This window comes from Hemibagrus wyckioides, linkage group LG14 (genome assembly GCF_019097595.1).
Source record: "Hemibagrus wyckioides isolate EC202008001 linkage group LG14, SWU_Hwy_1.0, whole genome shotgun sequence".
Lineage (NCBI taxonomy): Eukaryota > Metazoa > Chordata > Actinopteri > Siluriformes > Bagridae > Hemibagrus > Hemibagrus wyckioides.
This window is the reverse complement of record NC_080723.1, coordinates 5,190,305-5,212,222: the sequence shown is the minus strand read 5'-3', so window position 1 is coordinate 5,212,222 and position 21,918 is coordinate 5,190,305. Positions and strand designations below refer to the sequence as shown.

The 21,918-nt window shown below is 39.3% G+C and overlaps 1 protein-coding gene across 1 annotated transcript in view; it reads left to right on the top strand.

Moving 5' to 3' along the window:
- The first annotated feature begins 5,914 nt into the window (after positions 1–5,914).
- Positions 5,915–21,918, top strand: part of pdzrn4 (PDZ domain containing ring finger 4) — a 52,780-nt gene continuing 36,776 nt past the window's right edge. Inside the window, exon 1 of the mRNA XM_058407412.1 lies at positions 5,915–6,302. Within this exon, the coding sequence (XP_058263395.1) occupies positions 6,234–6,302 (69 nt within the window). The 5' untranslated portion in view covers positions 5,915–6,233. The remainder of the gene's footprint in view (positions 6,303–21,918) is intronic.

Below are 21,918 nucleotides of genomic sequence, written 5' to 3'. Positions count from 1 at the left end.
CAATTTATTTACTAGTTCCACAATTTTTTATATGTCTGTCCAATGGACCAATGCTCTGACTTGCTGCGAGAAAATATTACCTGCATTTCAAAGCCGGATTTATTTAAAATTTCAAAATAAAGCCCCATGTCCACTGGCTGTCTCATTATTTACTTTGTTTGTGCAAGATGAATCGTTTTCAGTTTGTGGAATCAGCTTCAAAGCTTTGGAGTTGACTCTACCCTTTTTCAGACTGATCCCAGCACTTCTGCCGAAAAACCAAAAGGCTGACTCTTGAGTTGACATGACTTGATACACACAATATACATTCCTATATACTAAGAAAATTAAATGACACGGTTCTGATCAACATTAGTGGTCCGAAAGAGCCTGATAATTGATTTGCTGCTTGTGACATGAAGTGACGTAGGTTACCACGGTGTAGCACATACACTGTGTAACATACAACGAACAGCCATTACATTAAAACCACTGACAGGTGATGTGAGTAACACTGATTATCTTGTTCCAGTTGGGTGGGATATATGAGGCAGCAAGTGAACAGTCAGTTTTCATAGGTAGTGTTTCAAATGCAGGAAAAATGTGCGCCCGTAAGGACCTGAGCCACTTCTTCAGATCAGTTCCAAAATATCAGGTCTTGTGAGGTGTTCCTGATATGCAGTCATTAATACCTGCCAAAAGTGGTCCAGAAAAAGGATAACGGTGAACCAGCATCAGTGTCATGGCCGCCCAAGGCTTGGTGATACGTGTAGGAAGTGAAAGCTCATCTGCTGGACAGCAATCAGTCTAATCCACTGATCCCCACCTCACAACTTACAGGGCTGCAGCTAATGCCTTGACACCAGATACCACACACACACACACATGAAGTTCATGCCTCAGAGCCGCTTGGGGGTTACAAGGCAGGCGATTTCAGGAAGGTGGTTTTAATGTAATGGCTGATCGTTGTATACGTGCATGCATAACAATCAGTACTGAACAAATTTTTTTATGATTGTTTTGTTGATTAGTTGCTGTTAAACTTAAACAGAACAAACCTACAGAATGCACACTTTCCTCAACTTTAGAGGAAAATTGAAGAGGAACGGCTGTTCTATTCTGCTGATATTCTCATGAAGGTCAAAAGCTGTGGAAAAGCCTACAAGTATGCATGTATATTTTAGTGGATGGTTTTTTTTGTATTTGCGCTCGCACTCTATTTTGGAAGCGTACACTGCTCGGAGATCTCGGGATGGAAGAGTCTTAGTTATTGAAGTAGTTCACTAATGTTGAGATGCTGTGGCCCTGTGTGGGAGGCCCACAATCGAAGAAGCCGCGAGTCAGCGAGCGGGGTGAATATAAACGACCTTAGAGACACTTTTCAGCAAAATGTTTACAGCTGCCGTCTTTTTCTGTTGGTTTCAGCACAAAGGAATTTGGAGCTTAGCTTTTCATGAGCATCAGAAATGACGTGACCTGATTTGGTGTCATACACAACCTACTTTGAGTTCCTTCAAAGGAGCCATGTGAACAGAAATAACTGGGTTACTGACGCATCTTTTCTTTGCAGCTGTGAATATGCTGATTTTATTGCATGTGACCTCAGAGAGACAGAATCTTCTTTATTCTTTCACACTCTTTTACCCACTTTACCAATATAATACGCTGCTTTGATAATATTTGCAGTGTTTCCAAGCACTGGAAGTCTGAATGATTTTCTAATAAAAAGCCATTTAGTGAACCATTTCGAAATCAGCTCTGGGGATTTTTTTTTCTTCTTTCTTATATGAGAGGTTGGTCTCAAGCGGCATCGGTGCTGTGATTATTGTTTGAGTGACACCTTTTATTTATTTATTTATTTATTTATTTATTTATCTATCTATTTATTTATTTATTTATTTAGAATACATCATCCAGAACATTTCATCCCTCTACACAGTTCATTTCATCATTTCCTGTTTACCATTTTGTTGCGCTTTGCTATCCGGAGAACTCATTCCTCTTTGCCAACTGTGGGCGTAGCTAACAGCTAACAAGTGAATTGTCAGGCTTTTCTGTTGTCCTAACATTTATCCCTTGGGTGGTTCAGAGCGCTGGGTCAGTGGTCAATCTTTGATACATTGTGTTTGGGTTTCACACGGAACGACCGTCTGCCCTGAGGTACATGTAAACTCTGGCTTTCACAAAAGACATAGTGGAGGAAATGAAGTAATAGGACCCTTGGTGTGAGGATGGATGGCTTCTCCACGCCTGCTCTGTGGGAAGTCTATGAAAGGAGAGCAGGGCAGCTTCTTTACTGCTTAGGCAACTATAGCATACGATGGATGAAAGAGAAGAACCAGAAGAAGAGAACAGAACTGTTGATGGAAAAAATGTGAGAACAGCTTGAGTCTGCATGTGCACAGACAGAATTGTTTCCTGTGAATATGAAGCATAAGGTCTGTGATTATTTTGTGTGCATTTTAGCAGCATCTTTAATTGTGCCTCAATCAATACGGCAACAAAACAATAACTATGTAAAGCCAGTAGATCGGTTAATAAGACTCGGACCTGGCACACAAGCTCCATTTCTGACTGGATTTCCATCCAGACCGTCAATGTCTGGTGTTTTTCTCCTTGACAAGATTTCAGCCTAAATATTTTTTTGACAAGCTCCACTGTCAGTGTTATTCCCACTGCTATAGGCATCTCTGATTTTGCAGACAGATGTCACCTTGTCGGTAGTGCCTGCAGATTAAGAGTAAACACTTCCAGCAATCAGGAAATGATGTCTGCTTTGGGAGAGATGTCTAAAATGTGCATCGTACCAATTCCACCATGTATTATATCCCCATTAGATTGGAGTTCATTAGACGGAAAAGGAAAATAAAGGCAGTCAAAAGAAAGGGCACAATAAGGCAGGCTGATTAAATCAGCCGTTACAGTGACAGTTACAGCTTTTTATATTTGCATAAGCACTGATATCATGACTGGAATGCTCTTTAAATATGTTCTCTTCATGGTCCTAAAATGTGAGCATCCCGCTGTGTGTGATGAAAACACCCAAGTTTATGGGAAATGATGAAATGATGCTGAAAACCCATTCCTTTAGTGGTAAATTGGATGCAAAATATATTAACACAGAAATCCTCCTGATAAAATCTGAACTGGGGTAATACTCACAGTCTGACCCTCTCTCATGATGTATCTCATGTGCCTATTTATGATCTGCCTGCTATGAGGGGTATGGGCAAACGTGTCGATGTGTGTTTCCAGCATTCCAAACCTTCTGTCGTGGCTCCTAAAGCCTGAAATTGAATCCTAATTCATGCCGCATGCAGCCCTTGAAATGCAATATCATACCCCCTTCTTTCTGTACTCTCTCCTCTCACAACAAGACCCTTTGATGTAAAATTGACACTTTAGTGGATAGCACTTCAGGGATCTGGTATTGCCTGGCAACTGCAAAAAAAAAAAAATTCGATGATTTTTTTGAGGCAAAGAATCTGTACAGGCTTATATGAGCTTGTACGTATCATCAATATCATGTCCTGGGGCCGCCACATATACTGGTTCCCTTTCCAGTGCATAACGTGGTTTCAGTGATATTGTGACATTACATTCAAACAAAAAGTTTTCAAAATGATCTGCAATTAATGGTTTGTGGCTAGCAGTGGAGAGACTGAAGCTCTTCCTGCAATATCTAGCAATGTTGGAGATGTTTTTAGTAGAGTTCATATCCAGACACTGACATGGTCATCATAAAACATCGAATTTCTGGCTTCCTTAACTGTTTCTATATTGAGTTCTATCTTTAACTCCTCATCATGTTAAAATCAAGAGCTCACACTGGCCAGAAGCAACCAGGGTTTATGCATTAAGTAGATCTTCACTGGAGCCCACAAACCACCAGACACCAAAAACCCCTTGAAGCCACCATAATCCACCAAAATATTTAGTTTATACCAGGTGCTTTGCCCCTTTTTTTTGTCACCAAACATGCTGGCTAGTCTCATCTGACCAGAATACTTGTAATTCTAATACCGCTTGGTGAATTTTAGGTGCTCAATTTATTTTTTAAAAATGCTTTGTAACGTATTGTACATTATGTAATGTGCAATCGTGCAATGGTTTTTTTCCTTGCAGATGAGTGCATATGAGATATCAGTTTGCATATGCATTATTTAGAGACTAAAAAAAACCCCCACTATTCATACAAATTCAGAAGTTAACAAAAAAGGTTTCTGATTGTTATGGAGATTTCCCATAATTCTGGAGGCTTTAGGCTTTGTAATCTCCACATTTATTACATATAATCAATGAACAATTGTAAAACTATGACAGAATTAGAGCTCCAAAATGAGATGTTCATGCATTAGCACTACTGTAGACAGTTGGTAGGGTCTCTCCCAGTCTGGCCTCAGGCTGTGGAGGGAAATTAAAGTCCACTAAATCAGATTATTGTCTCCCAGAGGGAAGAGTCTGATAGCCAACTGGTGGGAGATCATCCATCCATAACAGTAGTCATGCGTATACATATATATATGTGTGAGTGTGTGTGAGTGGTTCCTGACTCCAGGGCCAATTTGTTAACAATTACAGCTCGTTACGATTCCCTCCTGTCTCTGAGGGGACTCCTGGATTTGTACCCCACTGCTGGTCTATTGTGTTGTAATTATCGCAGTCAGAGAGACGCATCTGCTATTATCAGCCCACTATGAACCTCCTCGGCTCTGATTGCTGACTTGTTCTGGAGATGCTATTATAATATGATGACACCTGCAATCACTGCAGTGTGCGTGTGTGTGTGTGTGTGTGGGTCATTATAAAATTTTGTTGCATTGGATCATTTTATTCAGCCACCATATCCTTGCTTCATTAAGGAGCTGTGACCGAAATATTTTTCTCTGTGATATATTTGAATAATGATTTGACGACTTGATTGTGAAGAATGCATTACTGCTTCCTGAGTTTCAATAACACTATGTCACACCCCCCTCCCTCATTTCTTGGCCCGTATTTTGTTTGCCTCAGCACGTTTCATATCCAGCAAGTTGCCGCTGATATATTGAGAGAAAGTGCATATAAACAACATATAAAGCGACCCGTTTTCATGCTCATAATTATGAATATGCGACTCAAGTCAAATATGTGGCACTGTTCCTCAGAGGTCTATGGTTTCGCTGTAAGATTTTTGACCCTGGATATACCTAAAAAGCTAAAACTAAAAGCTAGCAATGCGGTGAAACCAAATATTCATTTCACTGAATGGGAAAATATGTGCTCCTGGTAATGGTTACTTTGACTTCATCTAGGTGAATGTTGTCCTATGAATTATAAGCCAATAGAAATCAAGTGCACAGATCTGTGGTCTCTTAGGACGAAACAGAAATAGAGGTGTTGCTTATTGCGGTCACACAGCAATTCTGTTTTGTTGTTGTCTTGCTCCTGCTTGGCACAAATCCTGGTAATATAATTAGCTGTCTCATCCACATCCTTTGGTCATATCAGGTCATGTGGGTTGACCTAATGTTCTCCATTTTCTAGCAATCTCAGAAGCATCTTTCCTTCTAGGGCCATTCTAAATTACTGCTCCAGAGTGTACATAATATCTTTTACTGCAAATCAAATGAATCCTGACTTTATTAGAAACCTTTTCATTCGTATTCTCTCTAATGGATGTTAATACAGCAGCCAGTCTGCTATGTTCAGTCCCTCAGATACTAACACAAAGGAGACTCATTGTCTTTACAGTGGCAGAGCCTTAATGAGCGCGAGCAGCTCCGGCATGGGCCACTGAATCCTCCTACTCTCCTGGCCACACCTCCCCTGATACATATGCGTCAGGTCCTTCATCATTATTCATGAAGCAGGCATGTGCAGAGGCTGTGAGAGAGAAGGGGGAGTGTCTGTGTATGTGACTGGGAGCCACAGCGTGCTGGTGAGAGAGCGTGAGTGTGTGTATGGGAGTGTGTGTGTGAGGTAGTAAGGGAGAAGGGGGGGAGACAAGTAGGAGACTGACATCGCTACGGCTGCTGCTGCTACTACTACTACTGCTGCTGCGTTCGCATCACACACACACACACACACACACTACACCACACCACGCTGGTGTGCTTGTGCCATGCTCTGCTGACCGGAGCTCTCTGTGCACAGTGTGTGTGTGGTAGAAGTGCTCAGGGCAGACTGATGAGAGACGGTGTGTGTTCCTGGAGGGTGACCCCCCGACTGCTTCTGGGGAGAGAGAGAGCTCCTGTGAACCCGTGACGCCGAGGATGGGCTGCAATCTGTGCTCGCTGCAGAAGAGAGAGGAGCATTACAAACTGCTTTATGAAATTTCACAGGTAGGATGGAAAAGAGAGCACTGCTACACCAGATTTTTTTTTTGTGTGTTTGTGTGTGTGTGTTTGCATGTGTGAGAAGGAAGACTTTGTAAGAAAGGGAAATTTGCCACCATTTATACTGGCATGAAAAAAGCCAAAGAAACAGGATTATATTTGGTACAGCTATGGTCCATGTGAGGAAGGAAATAATAACAGCACTATAAGAGGGAAATATGAGGGAGAAGTGTGAGAGTGTGCGTGTATGCCTTCTCTGTTAGAGAGGAAGTGTGATCATTTTGTTCTTGCCAAGGAAAAGGTCCCTGGTGAGATAGTAGAGATCGGATCCAAACACCTGTGCTGAACCAACACAGGAATGGAAGAGACCCAATTATTCTGACAGTTTGGGGTTAGTGCGTACATATGAGCAATTCAAGTACGAGTCTCAAGGATTCTAGTCTGACCTCGGAATATGTCATGTGGTTTTGCTCAGGAGTTACAGTGGGTTTTTTAAATATACCGAATATATTACAAAGTCTATTTTTCACTCGATCTGAATCGCTGGTGTTTATATAAATGTATGTAAAATAGGTGGAAAAAGTCGACTGATTTTGGTTGTTCCTTCATCCTAGAGTATGACCAAGAGGAATTACTACAGAGTGCCACCCACAGTGTTCATACTACAGAGTTAATGTCACTGTGCTTGTGTGTGAACTGTCCTTAAACCATTTATTTCTTACTTGTCATTCTCCATCCATCCGTCCGTCACTTCTGCTTTCAGAGTGGTATAATTACAGACTCATTAACACTTCTTTCAAAATCCTGAGCGTGAATTCGATTGCATTGTCTCACTTTGTACACAAAGGCATATCAGCTTGGTTAATTGCCACCATGGACCAACGGACTTGGGTTTCGATGAGCGTTGTTTCGCAGCCAGAAAGCACTGATCCCTTAGAGAAGATCATGTGTCTTCTCATAGCTCATATTTCTGCAATGGAAAGTTTCACAGATGTCATTCGACCAGAGCTGGATACTAAAAGTAGCTGAAGCACACATTTGCCTCATTTGACAAATTTGCTGCTTTAAACGACTCGTGCTTCTTGTTATTTCTTCCACTTTGTTATGTTCAGTTATGGAACGCAGAAAAGGTATCGGGCTTGTAACAGTTTCATCGTCTGCTGCTAGAAGAGTTGAAATTCAGTGAATGCCAGAGACAGTGTGTTGTGTTCTGGTGCAGGAAGTGTGTGCTGACCCAGTAGTGTTAGATAAGGATGCGTCTGATCCTGTATTCACTCCCAAACCCTTGTGCTCTGCAGGGGACTGCTGCCACATCAGCACCTGGCATCTTATCACACACAGAGAAAGAGACAGAGAGAGAGCAGAGAGAGAGAGAGAGAGAGAGAGAGAGAACAGATAGAGAGAGAGAGAGAGAGAGAGAGAGAGAGAGAGAGAGAGAGAAACACAGAGAGTGTGTGTGGTTCAGTGAGCAGTGAGGTGTTGATGAAGAATATTAACAGCTAAAATGAAATGCAGCAAATTAAACTGCTCTACTGTTTCCAATGTTCGATTAAACAAGCATTACAAGTGACGGTAGTAAAATTTTATATTGACTGGAACATTTTCTTCCACTGGAAATAAAAGCTTTTTGTGCTTTTCCCTTAAACAAATATGCAGCTTAGTTTCTGATCTGTGTTAGTCATTGTATTGTGTGTGTGTGTGTGTGTGTGTAGCTGACCATATGACCAGCAGCCAGCCAGTAATAGTCATCAGTAATATGATAACCAAGCAGATCATGCAGTGTTTTTCAAGGACTGGAAGAGCTCCATGCTGAAATTGTGGTAGTGTGATTATCTCTCTCTCTCTCTCTCTCTCTCTCTCTCTCTCTCTGTCCTAACTTTCTGTCTGCTTTTCCTCTCCCTCTCTTTGTTCATTTGTTCTGTTTCTGTCATAGTCAGAATGTATTTCGAGATCTCTACCAGTATGTGTGTATACATACATGTGTACAGTGTGTGTGTGTGTGTGTTATGTGTATACACATATATATATATATTTAGGTTTGTGTTGTTGGTCATTTTCTACACCCAACACTGTCAGTTAAAGGCAGGTTTTTGTTTTGTTTTTTTATTCTGTGTCCCTCTCTTCCCATTGCGCTTGTCATGCATTTACATCTGGCAACACACTTCACATGAGAATGTCGCTCAGCATCTGGGAGGAGTTAAATTCACTGGTGTGTGTCTTTTTTGGCCTAATTAGAGAGACTAGAGACAAGAAGCTGACACACACTGCTGAGCATAATATGATAGGCTTCTGATTTTTTTTTTTGTCTGTTTATAACATTCATTTACCATTCCCCCGTGTGTGTGTGTCTATGTGTGGGGGTGGGTGGGTGTGTGGGTGTTTTTGTGTGCTTGAGTGGTTTTTGTTTTGGACGTGCATGTTACTGCTCAGTTACAGCATCCACACAGTCTAGGAAGAGTTTTAAAGGGAGAGTTTTTGCTGAAGAACACTTGTGTGTAATGTCAAAAAAGTCTGTTAGTGAGTGCCCCCTATAGGTTCACAGTGGCACAGTCTGTAATAATAATGATGGCTCAGATGGCCAAGCTAAGAGGCAGAGATGTGCATTCTTGTGGATATGCCTTTCCTATCATGTGTAAAAGGACAGGTGTGAATGGGTGTGTTTGACAAATGGATTTCATCACTACTGGGGAATTTTCTGCTTGGGTCACCCCTACCGTGTGTGTGCACATGTATGTGTGTGTGTGTGTGTGTGTGTGTGTGTGTGTGAGAGAGAGAGAGAGAGAGAGAGATCATGTATGTGTGAAGAATGGCCTGAGGCCTCTGCACCTTTCTCAGCTCTGGTCACCCCTCATGGCGTCCCTCTGCTATCTTCTGCCTCTATGCTACAAATGTTCCCATCCATCTTCTTGTCCCATTACATTATTTTCTGAGTGATGGTCCTCAGCCATTAAAATTGATAGGAGAGAACAAAGGAGAGAAAAAAAGAAGAATGCCTGACTTGATTGATCTCTTGTCTCCAGCTGTGAGATTACAGTGAAGTATTATATATAAGGTTGAGATACAGAGAGAGAGAGAGAGCGAGAGACTTGCACTTGAGCATTAAAAACATTTATTTTCTTAGAGCGACAATCAGAATCCTAGACATTCCATTTTCCTTTTTCTAATAAAATGTGGGGTTTGCATGTCGTCTTGATTTTCCATTGATGCTTCTTTCAATCGTAAAAGCAAGTGAGGAAAGAAAAGAAGTAATATTTGCCTAAAACCCACCTCTCTCTCTCTCTCTCTCTCTCTCTCTCTTTCACCCCACATACAGCTCACCCACTGCAGTGGCTTATGTAATCAGGATTTCTCTTTTAATATAACCAGTGTGATATTCAGTCTGGTTTCCAGAGGAGTCTATTTGCAGTCGCCTATATGATTCATCGGATCTTCAGAGCACTGGCTGTCAGTCTTGCCTCCTTACTACATATTTTTCTACCTGATGTAGTTTAACTCATAAGCGAAATGTCAGTCTTCTCATGAGATATAAGCAAATTCCTTGAAAATGTGCAGTGCATCCACTCTGTAAAGGGTTCTTAACGATTCGATATACGAGTGAGTTTCTTAGGAAAGCTGGTTTATAAACTTATAGAACTATTTGTATTAAGACAGACATTTTTCACATGTATTTTGTTAATGCAAACCAATCAAACACTAATATTTAGTTTGAACAATGTGAATTTGAACCAACACCAAACTGAGCTGCTCAGTTATTATCCAAGAAGCATATTTCTATTGGTTTTTGATGATAATGTATTTTCATATCAAGATGACATACAATGGACTGAGTGCTTGCGTTAAAGCAGTTTGTCTTTTCGGCTGGAAAACAGGCTGAATGAACTCTGCTATCCAGCAAAGGTTCGCAGATTTGCAACAGTATGATCGCAGAGAGCGATTAACACCCAACTCTTCTGCACATATCTCTGGGAAATGAAGCGTGAACAAATAAAGACCACTTCTCCCCACAGAACACAATGCTTTTTTTTCAACAGCACACAGACATCAATTCACATGAAATTTGGTCCCGGTTAAATAGATGAAATGATTTTAAGGGATTGTCTGTGAACAATGAATATAGAAACGTGTCTTAAAAAACAGGTACAAATATCAGACATTTGTTAGATTGACCTTTGCTTGTTATTGGTATGTTATTAACTAGTAATTACTAATGACACTATTCATTTTTTTTTTAATAAACATGTACTTGCATGACCTGTAAAGGTAAACAGTTTGACTGTTCAAGAAATTCATGCACGAATGCATGATGAGAGAAATCACAAAGGTCATGTCATTTGTGGTCCACTTTCTTAGGAACACCGACACATTCCTGCAATTATCCAATCAGCCAACCATGTGGCAGCATCACAGTGCATAAAATCATGAAGATTGAGGTCAAGAGCTTCAGTTAATGTCCACATCAATCATCAGAATGTGGAAAAAATGTCATCTCAGTGACTTTGACTGTGACGTGGTGGTTGGTGCCAGATGAGCTGGTTTGAGTAATTCAGAATCTGTTGAACAGAGACTAAAATTTACACAAAATGGTGTGAAAAACAAACAAAAAACCATCCACTGAGCTTCAGTTCAGAGGGTGGAAATGCCTTGTTAATGAGAGAGATCAGAAGTGAATGGCCAGACTGGTTCCCTCTGACAGGAAGGCTCCATTAATTACAAATACCATGCTGTACAACTGTGGTGAGCAGAAAAGCATCTCAGAGCTCAACACATCAAACCTTGCAGCAGATGGGCTACAACAGCCGGAGATCACGTCGGGTTTCGCTTCTGTTAGCCAAGAACGGAAATCTGTGGCTACAATGGACACAAGCTCACTGAAACTGGGCAGTTAATGATTGGAAAAAGACCAGGAGAGTGTATATGATGCAACAGGGACAAAAAAATGAAAGAACAGCATAGTGTCAGAAAAAATGTAGCTCTGGACCCACCTTTAGCAAACATGAAACTAGCTGCAGGTGTGGGAACATCTGTGTGTGGGTGTTAGGAAGTGAGAGAACATAGTATTAGTCTTAATTACTTGTTCCTTCAAAAAAGGTTTGATTGACTGTTTGTAAGAAGATTAACTTAGTTCCTTTTCTCTAAACTCCCCCTTTTGAGCTGTAAGGTGTTGTATTTTCATCAAAGACTCGCCTGTCTAAAGCGGCGAAGCACTGTAACAGCTAGCAGTGCATTACGTGGTTAAATATACGCTGCGTGTGCATGCATTCGCACAGGAAAGTTCGTATTCTTTGCAGGTTTAACACTGTGGTTGTTTCTTATGTGTCTTCCTTTGATGAATGCTTTTGCTAATGCACTTTATATTATGTAGTTCATATGCTATTGACTCCGAATAGCCTGCAGCCTTTGAATATTATTTAGCTCCTATTCATCTTTTATAGAACTGTTTGCGCGTGTAATTCCAAGCTACAATCTGCAGTCTGTGAGCATTCCATGGCTGGATATGAACTCCGGAAGCTTTATCAGTCGGTTTTTGAAAATCTCATTCAGGGTGCAGGATGAGATAAGGATTTAAGAGAGAGTTGATGAATTGCCCTTTAGCATTAGGACCTCATACTTATCCCTGTAAGAGCACCGATGACCTTTAAAGGCACGTATCAAATCCATGACATATCTGTCTGTGGAAGAGCAGCCCATCTGGATGTGTTTGCAGCTTTCCAGTTTAATTGTATTATAAAAATAATCATACATGGAGCTCCACACACACACACACCATGTAAAATATAAATGGAGCAGTTCAAATTCTTTTTGAAATCTGGCATGAAATGAACAGTGTAAGTCATGTTCATGACTGCTGAATGCCAGTATTGGCAGTTTTGTCAGCATTTCGCAAATTATCTATCCAATATTGCAAAACAGCTGCTAAGTGACAGCAGAATTGCTGTTGTATTTTTTACTGACAGTTAGACATTATGGTCAAAGGGCACGTCAGGCTCCGTGGCCTTACAACGCTTGCCGTATTGTTCACCTTCTCTACAGAGGGCCGTAAATGAAACGTTGCACCATATTTTTTGTTTTTCACTGGCAGAGACACATTATTAAATTCAGTGGTGGGAAGCTGTAGCAAGCCCCTTCCCATAAATGACACTTTATGCATTTCAAAGCAGCAATCTCCCTCCTTTATGGCTAGGAGGAAATCATACTGAAGGGTTTGTTTGGGGTGTAATGAAGTGTCTGGCTCGCCGTGCTTGTGTTGGGGTGACAACATCCTCAGCAGCTTTGGCTCCGGGCTTTGAACAGTGAATAAAACTGAAATCATACACCGTAGTCCAATGAAATCACATATGGGGCTGGCTGGTCATCTGGCAACAGACAAGAGCTGCCGTCTGTCCGATTATCCTCGTTTAGACTGTGCAGGAGAGAGTTATTGTGCCCACGAGGTGAGGGGAGTGACCATTAGGATCCTAGAACGGAGGCTCAGTGATGAATTATCTAGATATCTGATGGGTAAAGGTAAAGGTTGGGACTTTATTTATGTAATTGGCTGTGAGAAGCCTTTATGAGGCCTTTCATGCTTTGTTTCCCATCATATATTGGGAGTTGAGTTCACCCGGTGAGGGGTAGTTTGCTTGCTTTATTGTTTTACCAGGCATAGCCTTGATTTGTATGATCTTAAAATTGGCTTTCGGTTGTTGCTTAGGAGTGGAAGTGAGCCAAAAAATGAAGCTTGAGCTTTTTCATTTTGTCGGTTTTACCGTCTACCCTGCTTTGCTTGTTAAAATTTAGGGGGTTTTTTTCTTGTAGAGAAGATGAATCTTGCTAGTCATTGGTTGTATGTTATCTTATTATAAAAAGGTCATCAGTATATAGATGCTATTAACAGTCAATAACAAAGGCAAACAGTGAAGCACTGAGCTGAAAATGTCCTGGTTTGGTATGTTTGTGTTTATAGAGCAAGGCTTATGTGTGAGGGAGAAAATCAAGGATTTTTATTGAAGTCACATGACCTCGCCCAAGTTCAAATGCAAGATCATTCTCTATAATAAACTCCTTTACCTTAACATATAGGAGACGTGGCTATGTAGCTTGCTATTCCGTGTAAGAAATATAGTGATACTACCTTGCGTAGGGAAAAGTGAATGTACTTTAGATATCTTTTCAGCTAATATTCCCTGCTATCACTGCTATTTGTCAATAGCACGACATTATGTGTGTGTTGTTTTTTTTTTTTTAAATTTTTGACATATCTCCACTCCAATATCTGCTCTGACATTTGGAGAAATGTGCAAGATGTCAAGGCTGAGCTGCACATTTGTCTGAGATAAGGAGAACTGCACATGTCACCCAGCTCTTCTGCTCTGGGGATAAAGAGCAATCATGGGAAATGCTTTGCTTTGGTGAGGCTGAGCTTTGGGACACAGATTTTCTGATGAGAGGTTCATTCTGCATGTCATTCTGCCTCCAGGTGAGTGCACACTCTCTGCAGCTCACCTGATAAGGCACAGGAGAGCAGAGTGGTTGATGGGAAGACAGAGGTTTGTATACCGCTGAGGTCTCACATCTCACCTAGACCAGTTTGGACAGCAGATGATAAGGAGGCGTTGTCATTCATCTGCATTTACATCTTAAGAGTGTATACACAAAGGCTAGTGTTAGTGAAACACTTTCGCTTATCTGTGTGTGTGTGTGTGTGTGTGTGTGTTTGGTGTATGCAGACATCACTACAAAGAGCTGTTGCAGTAACTGCTTTGGTATTGTGTCTAAAATGTTCTCGGTTTGAGTAAGAGGTTGTGTCTATGCTTATAAGTACACTAATATTGATTATCCGTGCTTGTTATAGCTGTATCTCTTCAATATGTGTGTTTAATATTGTTACAGCTGACATCAGTCCTGTCAAATCACTCACAATTGATTTTTCTTTCATTTTTAATGAGCTCGCTGTATTGTTATTTATGTCAGGTCATTTTTGACACATCTGTTACCTTTGGAGATTGTGTATGTGTGTGTGTGTGCTCGTGTGTGTGTGTGTGCTCGTGTGTGTGTGTGTGTGTGTGTGAGTGTGCTGGAGGAAGTGCATTCTGGCATTACGATGCCACTCAGTGAAGAGGAACATAATGAGAAGTCATCACTCAAACCTGTGAGTATGTGATAGTGTGCCTGGAGCAGACTCGGAGATGCCTCCATGCAGCCATAAAACCGAATAAGTGGATGGTAAATATGATAACAATTTAAGATGCAATCGTAATACATTAGAAGCTGTCTTATAAATTTCTGTACTACCTGCTACAAATATATACAAAGAATATATAAAAAGGTTTACAAATGTAACAGAAAACGCAGCATATAAAGCAACATGAGGCTAATTGCCAAAATCTGTTTTGAAAAGGAAATCTGTGTTTCGAAGCACTGATATCATCCTATTCATGACGATCGTGTATCTGCCATGTAGTAATTCCCGAAACTAAAACTTATTAATATATACTGTAGTCAAAAATGTGATTTTTCCTTTTAATCACCATCAAAAGCTCCAAGCTCACACAGTTAAACCCCTCGGAAAAACAAGTATAAAGCAGCTGTGTCTCCTTAAAGCTAGTCTTATACATGCATAAAGTGCCTTTGACCATATTGTCTGGTGTGCGCACTGCAGGGATGGAGAGAAAAAATCCCACCTAAGGGCACTGGAACTGCTGATTTGGAAACTGTGCTTTCCTTAAAGGCTGCTTTGGGACAGCTAAAGGGGATTCATAGCACTAATCAGTGAGAACTGCAGAGAGATTGAGATAGAGATCATGGTTTGCTCTGCCTGTCTTCACCCACTGGAGCAAATGTTTTTCAGCTTTGGCAACCAACCAGAAACGCGAATCTGGGGTAACCCACAGCTTCAGGACTACAGGTCATTAGCCTATGCTGGAAATCTCCCTATAGGTCTGTACATGCTGGTTTGCGGTCAGAAAATCCCTCGTAGCAATGAAACATCCCGTAGGAGTTGGTGCATAGAACTCAGCTACCTTGTTGACTGGTTCACATACAGCCTCAAAGGAAAACTCTTCCAGATCTGACATACTTGAAGATGCAGACAGGAAAGTACCCCCCCATGTCTGTAAAATCTAAAAATAAAAATGAGGGCTCTACCTGTGAAGTTTTCACTGATGGCAGACCATGCATGAAATGAAATGAAAGTATCCACTCCCTAGCATCTGGCCGTATACAGGAAATGGATGGAATGGCTTTACATTAATGCTGGTGCAGGCTGAGGGAAGCTTATTTCCTGCTGTTGGTTACTCAGTGAGTCTGAAGCCTTAAAAGCATGAGCTACATTAACTCCAGGGTTTATAAATGCAAATGTAATCTCCAACTACATGCATAATAGTTTAACTAAAACAAACATCATTTTGATTCTAAAATCTTTTTTTTTCTTCCATCTTTTCTCCAATGTGGCACACTAGAGTGGATTCTATATCCAGTATCTTCTTCTCAACATGACAGAGCTTGGCATTTAGTTTTGAACTGATATTGTCCACCATGTGGTTTGTATTCCAGACTCTCAGAGCATGTTGTTCAGAGTTAAACTCAGCTCATCTCCATCTGTCTCTGTATTGCATCCCTCAAATTTAAACTTCACTTTCTTCTCCAATGCAATATGGTTAATATTTGTAGTGGGTCCACTAATGGTTTTACCACTTGTGTCAAGCCAAGCTCTGTCCAGTTGAATTGTTGTTTGAAAGATCACACTTCAACAGATGCTTTGCTCCTGAACCAATTGGGCTCGCCTCATTATGAAACACAAGATGGATTTGGAACAGATGCACTTTCACTCCAACTACCCCCCTCAACACCCCCCACCATATTCCCACCTCCCTCTGCTTTCCAATTGCGGAAGCCATTTGGTCTCATCCTGGTGTTACTGTGGCTCCACGTGGAGCCGCCATGCTCGCCAAGTGGCGCTCTGGACTAACCACATATAATCTCTCCAACTTCCGCTATGGAACAAAGACTTGATTTCCATTTACCCTGATGTCCTGAAGACTTTCTGATACTGAGATAGAAAGGCTGAGAGTTGGCAAAGACGAGACATTTTACTTGATGCTGAGTTTGACTTACTTGAATGCTGAGTGCTCAGCATTAATGACAGGGCTTTCCCCATACGCTTGGCAGAGCCGTCCACCAATTAAGCACCTGCTATTGGTGCCGAGAGCCGGGGCAAGGTCAGCAGACGGATGTCCGCAGCGCAGCCTCTAACACTGTCTGCTTGCCCACAGAGGGAAATGAAAAAGAAGACCTGCTTCATACTTAATCGCTCAGTAGGTAATATGCAAATCCTAAGTAAAAAAAAGTATTTATTATGAAAATATGGACGGCAATCTGGCATGCGTGCAGAAATGATCAGTGTACTGCAGTGTGAGCCACAACGGACGAGTAGCTATTAACGCATCTACTGAGACCTGGATACAAGCTTAGTAGACCAGATGGTTTGGACGTAAATAGGCTTACTTGTTCAAAATTCAGCCTTCTACCACTTCTTAGCATTTCCACTCATTCCCTACGTCTTATTTAACAGTGTTCACTGCTTCACCCGGTTGTTTAATGAGTTTGGTATATACGCGCCTGACCCCATGCTCGACCTCTCATTTAGTGTCTCACCAGGAACCGTTCGCAATCCTGCTGCTGTGCTAGATTTGCTGAGTGTTAAATTGCTGCTTAAAGATAAATTTGATCATAACAATTCAGCACGAGCTGTGCACGGGTACGCGTTAGTGCGAGATGCATTCATTAGTCAATCGGGCATGTGAATGTGAAGAGGAAATTAACGGGGGAGTTTTGGCTTATTGCAACCTGCTGTCTCAAAAAATGTGAATAAAGCAGAGAACCCTCTGAGAAACAATCCTTTATTAGAGCTATTAGTGTTCAAACTGCCAGCAGAATGGACTGGGATCCCTCATAAGTACACACACACACACACACATATGTATATTGACCAACCAGCTTGGTCGCTCTATTCATTCAGTCAATATATTCATTCATGCTGCCAAATATAGCCATGGCAGGTTTCACTGAGGTTATGATTTAATCTGGTTATAATGACATGTTTATAACTATAAACACCAGACACCAACTGTACACATGCCAAAAAACCTGGAAGGTGTAATGACTATCGTTTATGATTTAAATCATAGCCAGTGTGCTTCCTGCAGGAATATGTATGCAGGTACTTTGTTTCCAGGAAATGATTGTTCATTTCCTTAATAAACCTGAACACAGGCTGTGATGAGAGGAGAATACATCAGAGACGAATTTCATTAAGCTTGGAATGGTAAACTGGGTAGCACACACAGCAGCTTCCATTTTTTTCTGATGACTTGAGTAATTGATTTAATTATCTAGCAGGGATTTGTAGCGTAAAGAAGCTGTGAAATGTGTGCAAGTGACACATCTTCGAGGCACTGAGCAGCATTATGCAAAAATGCAGATATGTCTTGAGGGTCATCTTTTCTCTTGATGACTAGGATACTCCTCATGCTTAAGTTGCCTTGTTAAGGTTTGAGCTACACAAAATGGAGTAGGAGAAATGCTGGGTTTTTGTCCCTGGACGTGTGTAGAGTCTGTCGTTTGATGTGTATATTTACATTTATTAATTTGACGTCACAAATCAGTGATTATTGTGAGTTATATCTTGGGCAGAACCCAATCTAGTCCTGTGTCTGAGGAGTCGTAATGGTTATGCACAAAAACCCAGCGGTGATACAATCCTCTGAACTGAATTAAATTTTTCAGTCACAAGCAGAGAGCATTATCTTCTGAACTACTGTCCACTGATCAAGTGAAATACATCAGATAAGATATAGCAGCAGTCTAGTCCTCTTTCTGGCTTATCTTTGTACTTTCTCATGGTATCCCTGATACCATCTTAAACTGGCACGATGTCAGAGGTCCAAAAACAAATAGGCACCAAAATGGGTGGAGCAATTCAAGATTAAAAAATGATCAATCAACAGACAGACAGACAGACCGTCTGACTGATTCATCGATGGATTCATTGATTGATTTATTGATTGATAAATTAAAAAAACAACCAGGGCGTGGAAAATGAAAGATTGACCCTTTACCCTTTAACCTTCCTTGTTCCTGAAGGACTCACTGATATTGTTGAAATCTAAATTTTGTGTTTCTCTGTACAGTGCACATTGTGTGGATATGAGGTTTTTATGAGTGTTTACTACTACTGCTCCTAATAATAATAATAATAATAATAATAATAATAATAATAAAACAATAAAATTTCATAAATAATTATTATTGTTGCTGCTTATTTATTTATTTATTTATTTTTATTTTTATTTTTATTTTTATTTTTATTTTTTATTTATTTATTGTTTTAAATGTGTATGACCAGGCTATCAGTTGTTGTTGTTTTTTTCTCCAGTTGTTTTGTGTCTGTTCTAAATCAAAACCTAAACCACTATCCATTTTATTGTTTACACCTTGGAAACCTTCAAAGTGAAGAAAAAATAAAGCCAAGTAACTTATCCAAACCGTCAGCCAAGACACACAAGCATTCCTCCTCTGAGAATGTAATTCAATGACCTTTATATTTCAGCAAAGTCACATTAGATCAAGCCTCGGCCAATGATACGATGAGGTAGGGTTCATTTGCTGTGTCACTGTGGCATGTTTCTCAGGGGATGTGAGAGGAATGTGTAGAGAGATGTAGGAGGTGGATATGAGAGAAATGTGTAGACAGAGCTCAAAGTGTAATAATGTACATGAAGGTGTCGTGAAGCAATCTTGCATAACACAAGCAGAAATAACTGCTTAAGATGGCGGACTGGTAGTTAAATCCCCAAATCTGGTTAAAAACAATACTACTGTAAGCTAAAGACAGAGCGTTTTGAAGCGTGCATGGTGCTAAGTCTTACCCCTGTGTGAAATGATCTGACGACTGCATGTGACAAATCAATACATATCAAGGCTGTGTCTCAAACTGCATACCGCATGCCTAATAGTAATGACACTGCTGTCTGTGCCAATTCTTTTTGTGTGGTCTATGCTCGTCTTTTAGCTTACCAGCCAACATTAACTGGTTGGTTTGTTGTATCAAGTCCATGTGAAGCTTTTTTGGAAAGTTGGATCTTCATGCTGTATGACATATCAATGATGAGCCATGTGTCCAGAATATCTCGCCAAATCAAACAGCTCTGACTAAAAAAAGTTACAGGGTTGCCAATGCAACTCACAGCAGCCCTCCTCTCTTGTCTTCTCTTCTGACTCCAATTATGTTTTTTCATCTCATGCACTGCAGCTTTAAGGACTCAGAATTGAATTCTTTGAACATGAGATGTCTTCAAAGACCAGCCTATATTCCACCCCCCAAAACTGAGCTAATTTGTTGTTCAAAATGAAGTGCCTTTGTTGGAAGAAAGGTTCTTTATTCTCCTCACGATCTGAGTACACAGCTTATTTGACATTCAGGACACTTAAATGAAGCACTACACTACAAACGGGTTTACACATACAGAGTAAAAATGACTGTTTAATTGATGAACACCAGAGTATAACTTGGAGTAAAACTAGCCTGAAATGTTATAGTGTATTTATGAATTTATGGAGATATGCAATCTAGGGATGCAACTAACTGAATTAATAAATTGTGTTTTGTATAAAATATACTACATGCCAGGAATCCAATTCATTCAACTATTACTACTACTACTACTACTACTACTACTACAGAATAATAAATAAATAAATAAATAAATAAATAAATAAATAAATAAAATACTAGTACATGCCAGAAATCTAATTCAATCAGCTATATCTACTACAGAATATATATAAATAAATAAATAAATAAATAAATAAATAAATAAATAAATAATTAAATTAAATTAAATTAAATTAAATTAAATTAAATTAAATTAAATTAAATTAAATTAAACGTAAAAAATAAAATAAAAAATCTGTCCTGACAGGAGAATATTATCAAGTGTGTCCAACACTGTTTTCAAATTATTGTAGTGTAGCGTATTTCCATACATACATTTTTATCACTCTGCACACATTTTTGCATTTACATGTTATAGTTTATTTATGAATTTATGAGATATGCAATCTAGGGATGCAACTAACAAGAATTCATTTGATGAATTAATGAATATACTACATGCCAGAAATCCAATTCAGTCAGCTATAACTACTATAGAATATAAATGAATGAATGAATGAATGAATGAATGAATGAATGAATGAATAAATAAATAAATAAATAAATAAATAAATAAATAAATAAATAAATAAAAAAAAGTTAAATTAAATTAAATGTAAAATTAAAGTTAAAGTTAAATAAATAAAATCTGTCCTGGCAGGAGAATATTATCAAGTGTGTCAAACAGTGTTTTCAAATCATTCTAATGTAAGGTATTTCCATACATACATTTTTATCACTCTGCACACATTTTTGCATTTACATGTTCCGATCCTAATCCAATTCAATCAGTTATTACTAATACAGAATAATAAATGAATAAATAAAGTAAAATTAAATTAAATAAAATTATATAAAAACCACTACTACATGCCAGAATTCCACTTCAGTTGGCTATTACTACTACAGAATATAAATAAAATAAAATAAAATAAAATAAAATAAAATAAAATAAAATAAAATAAAATAAAATAAAATAAAATAAAAATAACAACAACAACAAAATTATTATTAGAATATTATCAAATCATTCTAGTGTAAGGTATTTCCATCACCTGCAGCCTTAAAAACTCAACTTTACTGAAGCTTTTCAACTCATAGTACTCAAGTCAAGACAATGGATTACTTAAAGTTTAATATTTAAAAACTTAATAACTTGAATTGAAGTTCCAAAACCTGTCATGCCATTTAGATTTAAAGAGAAGAAGTACTCTAAGTTCACATAACTTAATTGGGCTATCACATTTGACAGCGTACTTGCTAGCTAATAGATTCTCAAATAGCTTTGATAATTGTGGTGATTCTACCGTCCAACACTGCATAATAAAAATCCTGACCCTCATTAAAATCCAATAATAACTCAGGATATTAATTATGATAAAATATGCCAAAATCAAATAAAAGAAACTTCTTGAAAATGAGTTTAACTTCAGAGCACGAGTGAGAAAATGTTGGTCTCAGAGACCAATTAAATATTTTGAGGCCATGGATTCATTTTGAACTCTATTTCATCAAAGTAGCCCAAGAACATGTTTTCAGTATGGACGGAAAAATAGAAATAAATATGTTCATAAATTTTTTATGTAGTTGGACAACCCAGCAGTTAATAAACAAGAGTCTAGGACATTTACCATTTATATAATAAGGCAGTGGAGTCATTTTGCGTCAGTTATGCTTTTAGCTTAATTGAAGTGACCTAGTGTGTGGTTCATAGCGCTTCACCTAGACCAAATAAATGATAATGAAATTCTTCGGCGATCTTATTATCAAAATATATTAGTTGCTGCAGTAACTGATAAATAATTTATTCCAGCACAAGAAATCACTTCTGCTTGGCCTCATGGACCTCATATTTTGCCATACATTGCGACAAAAAGATTTGTAGACAATATGCATTGTGTTATTGGCAGATTCAGCAAGACTCCCTAGCAC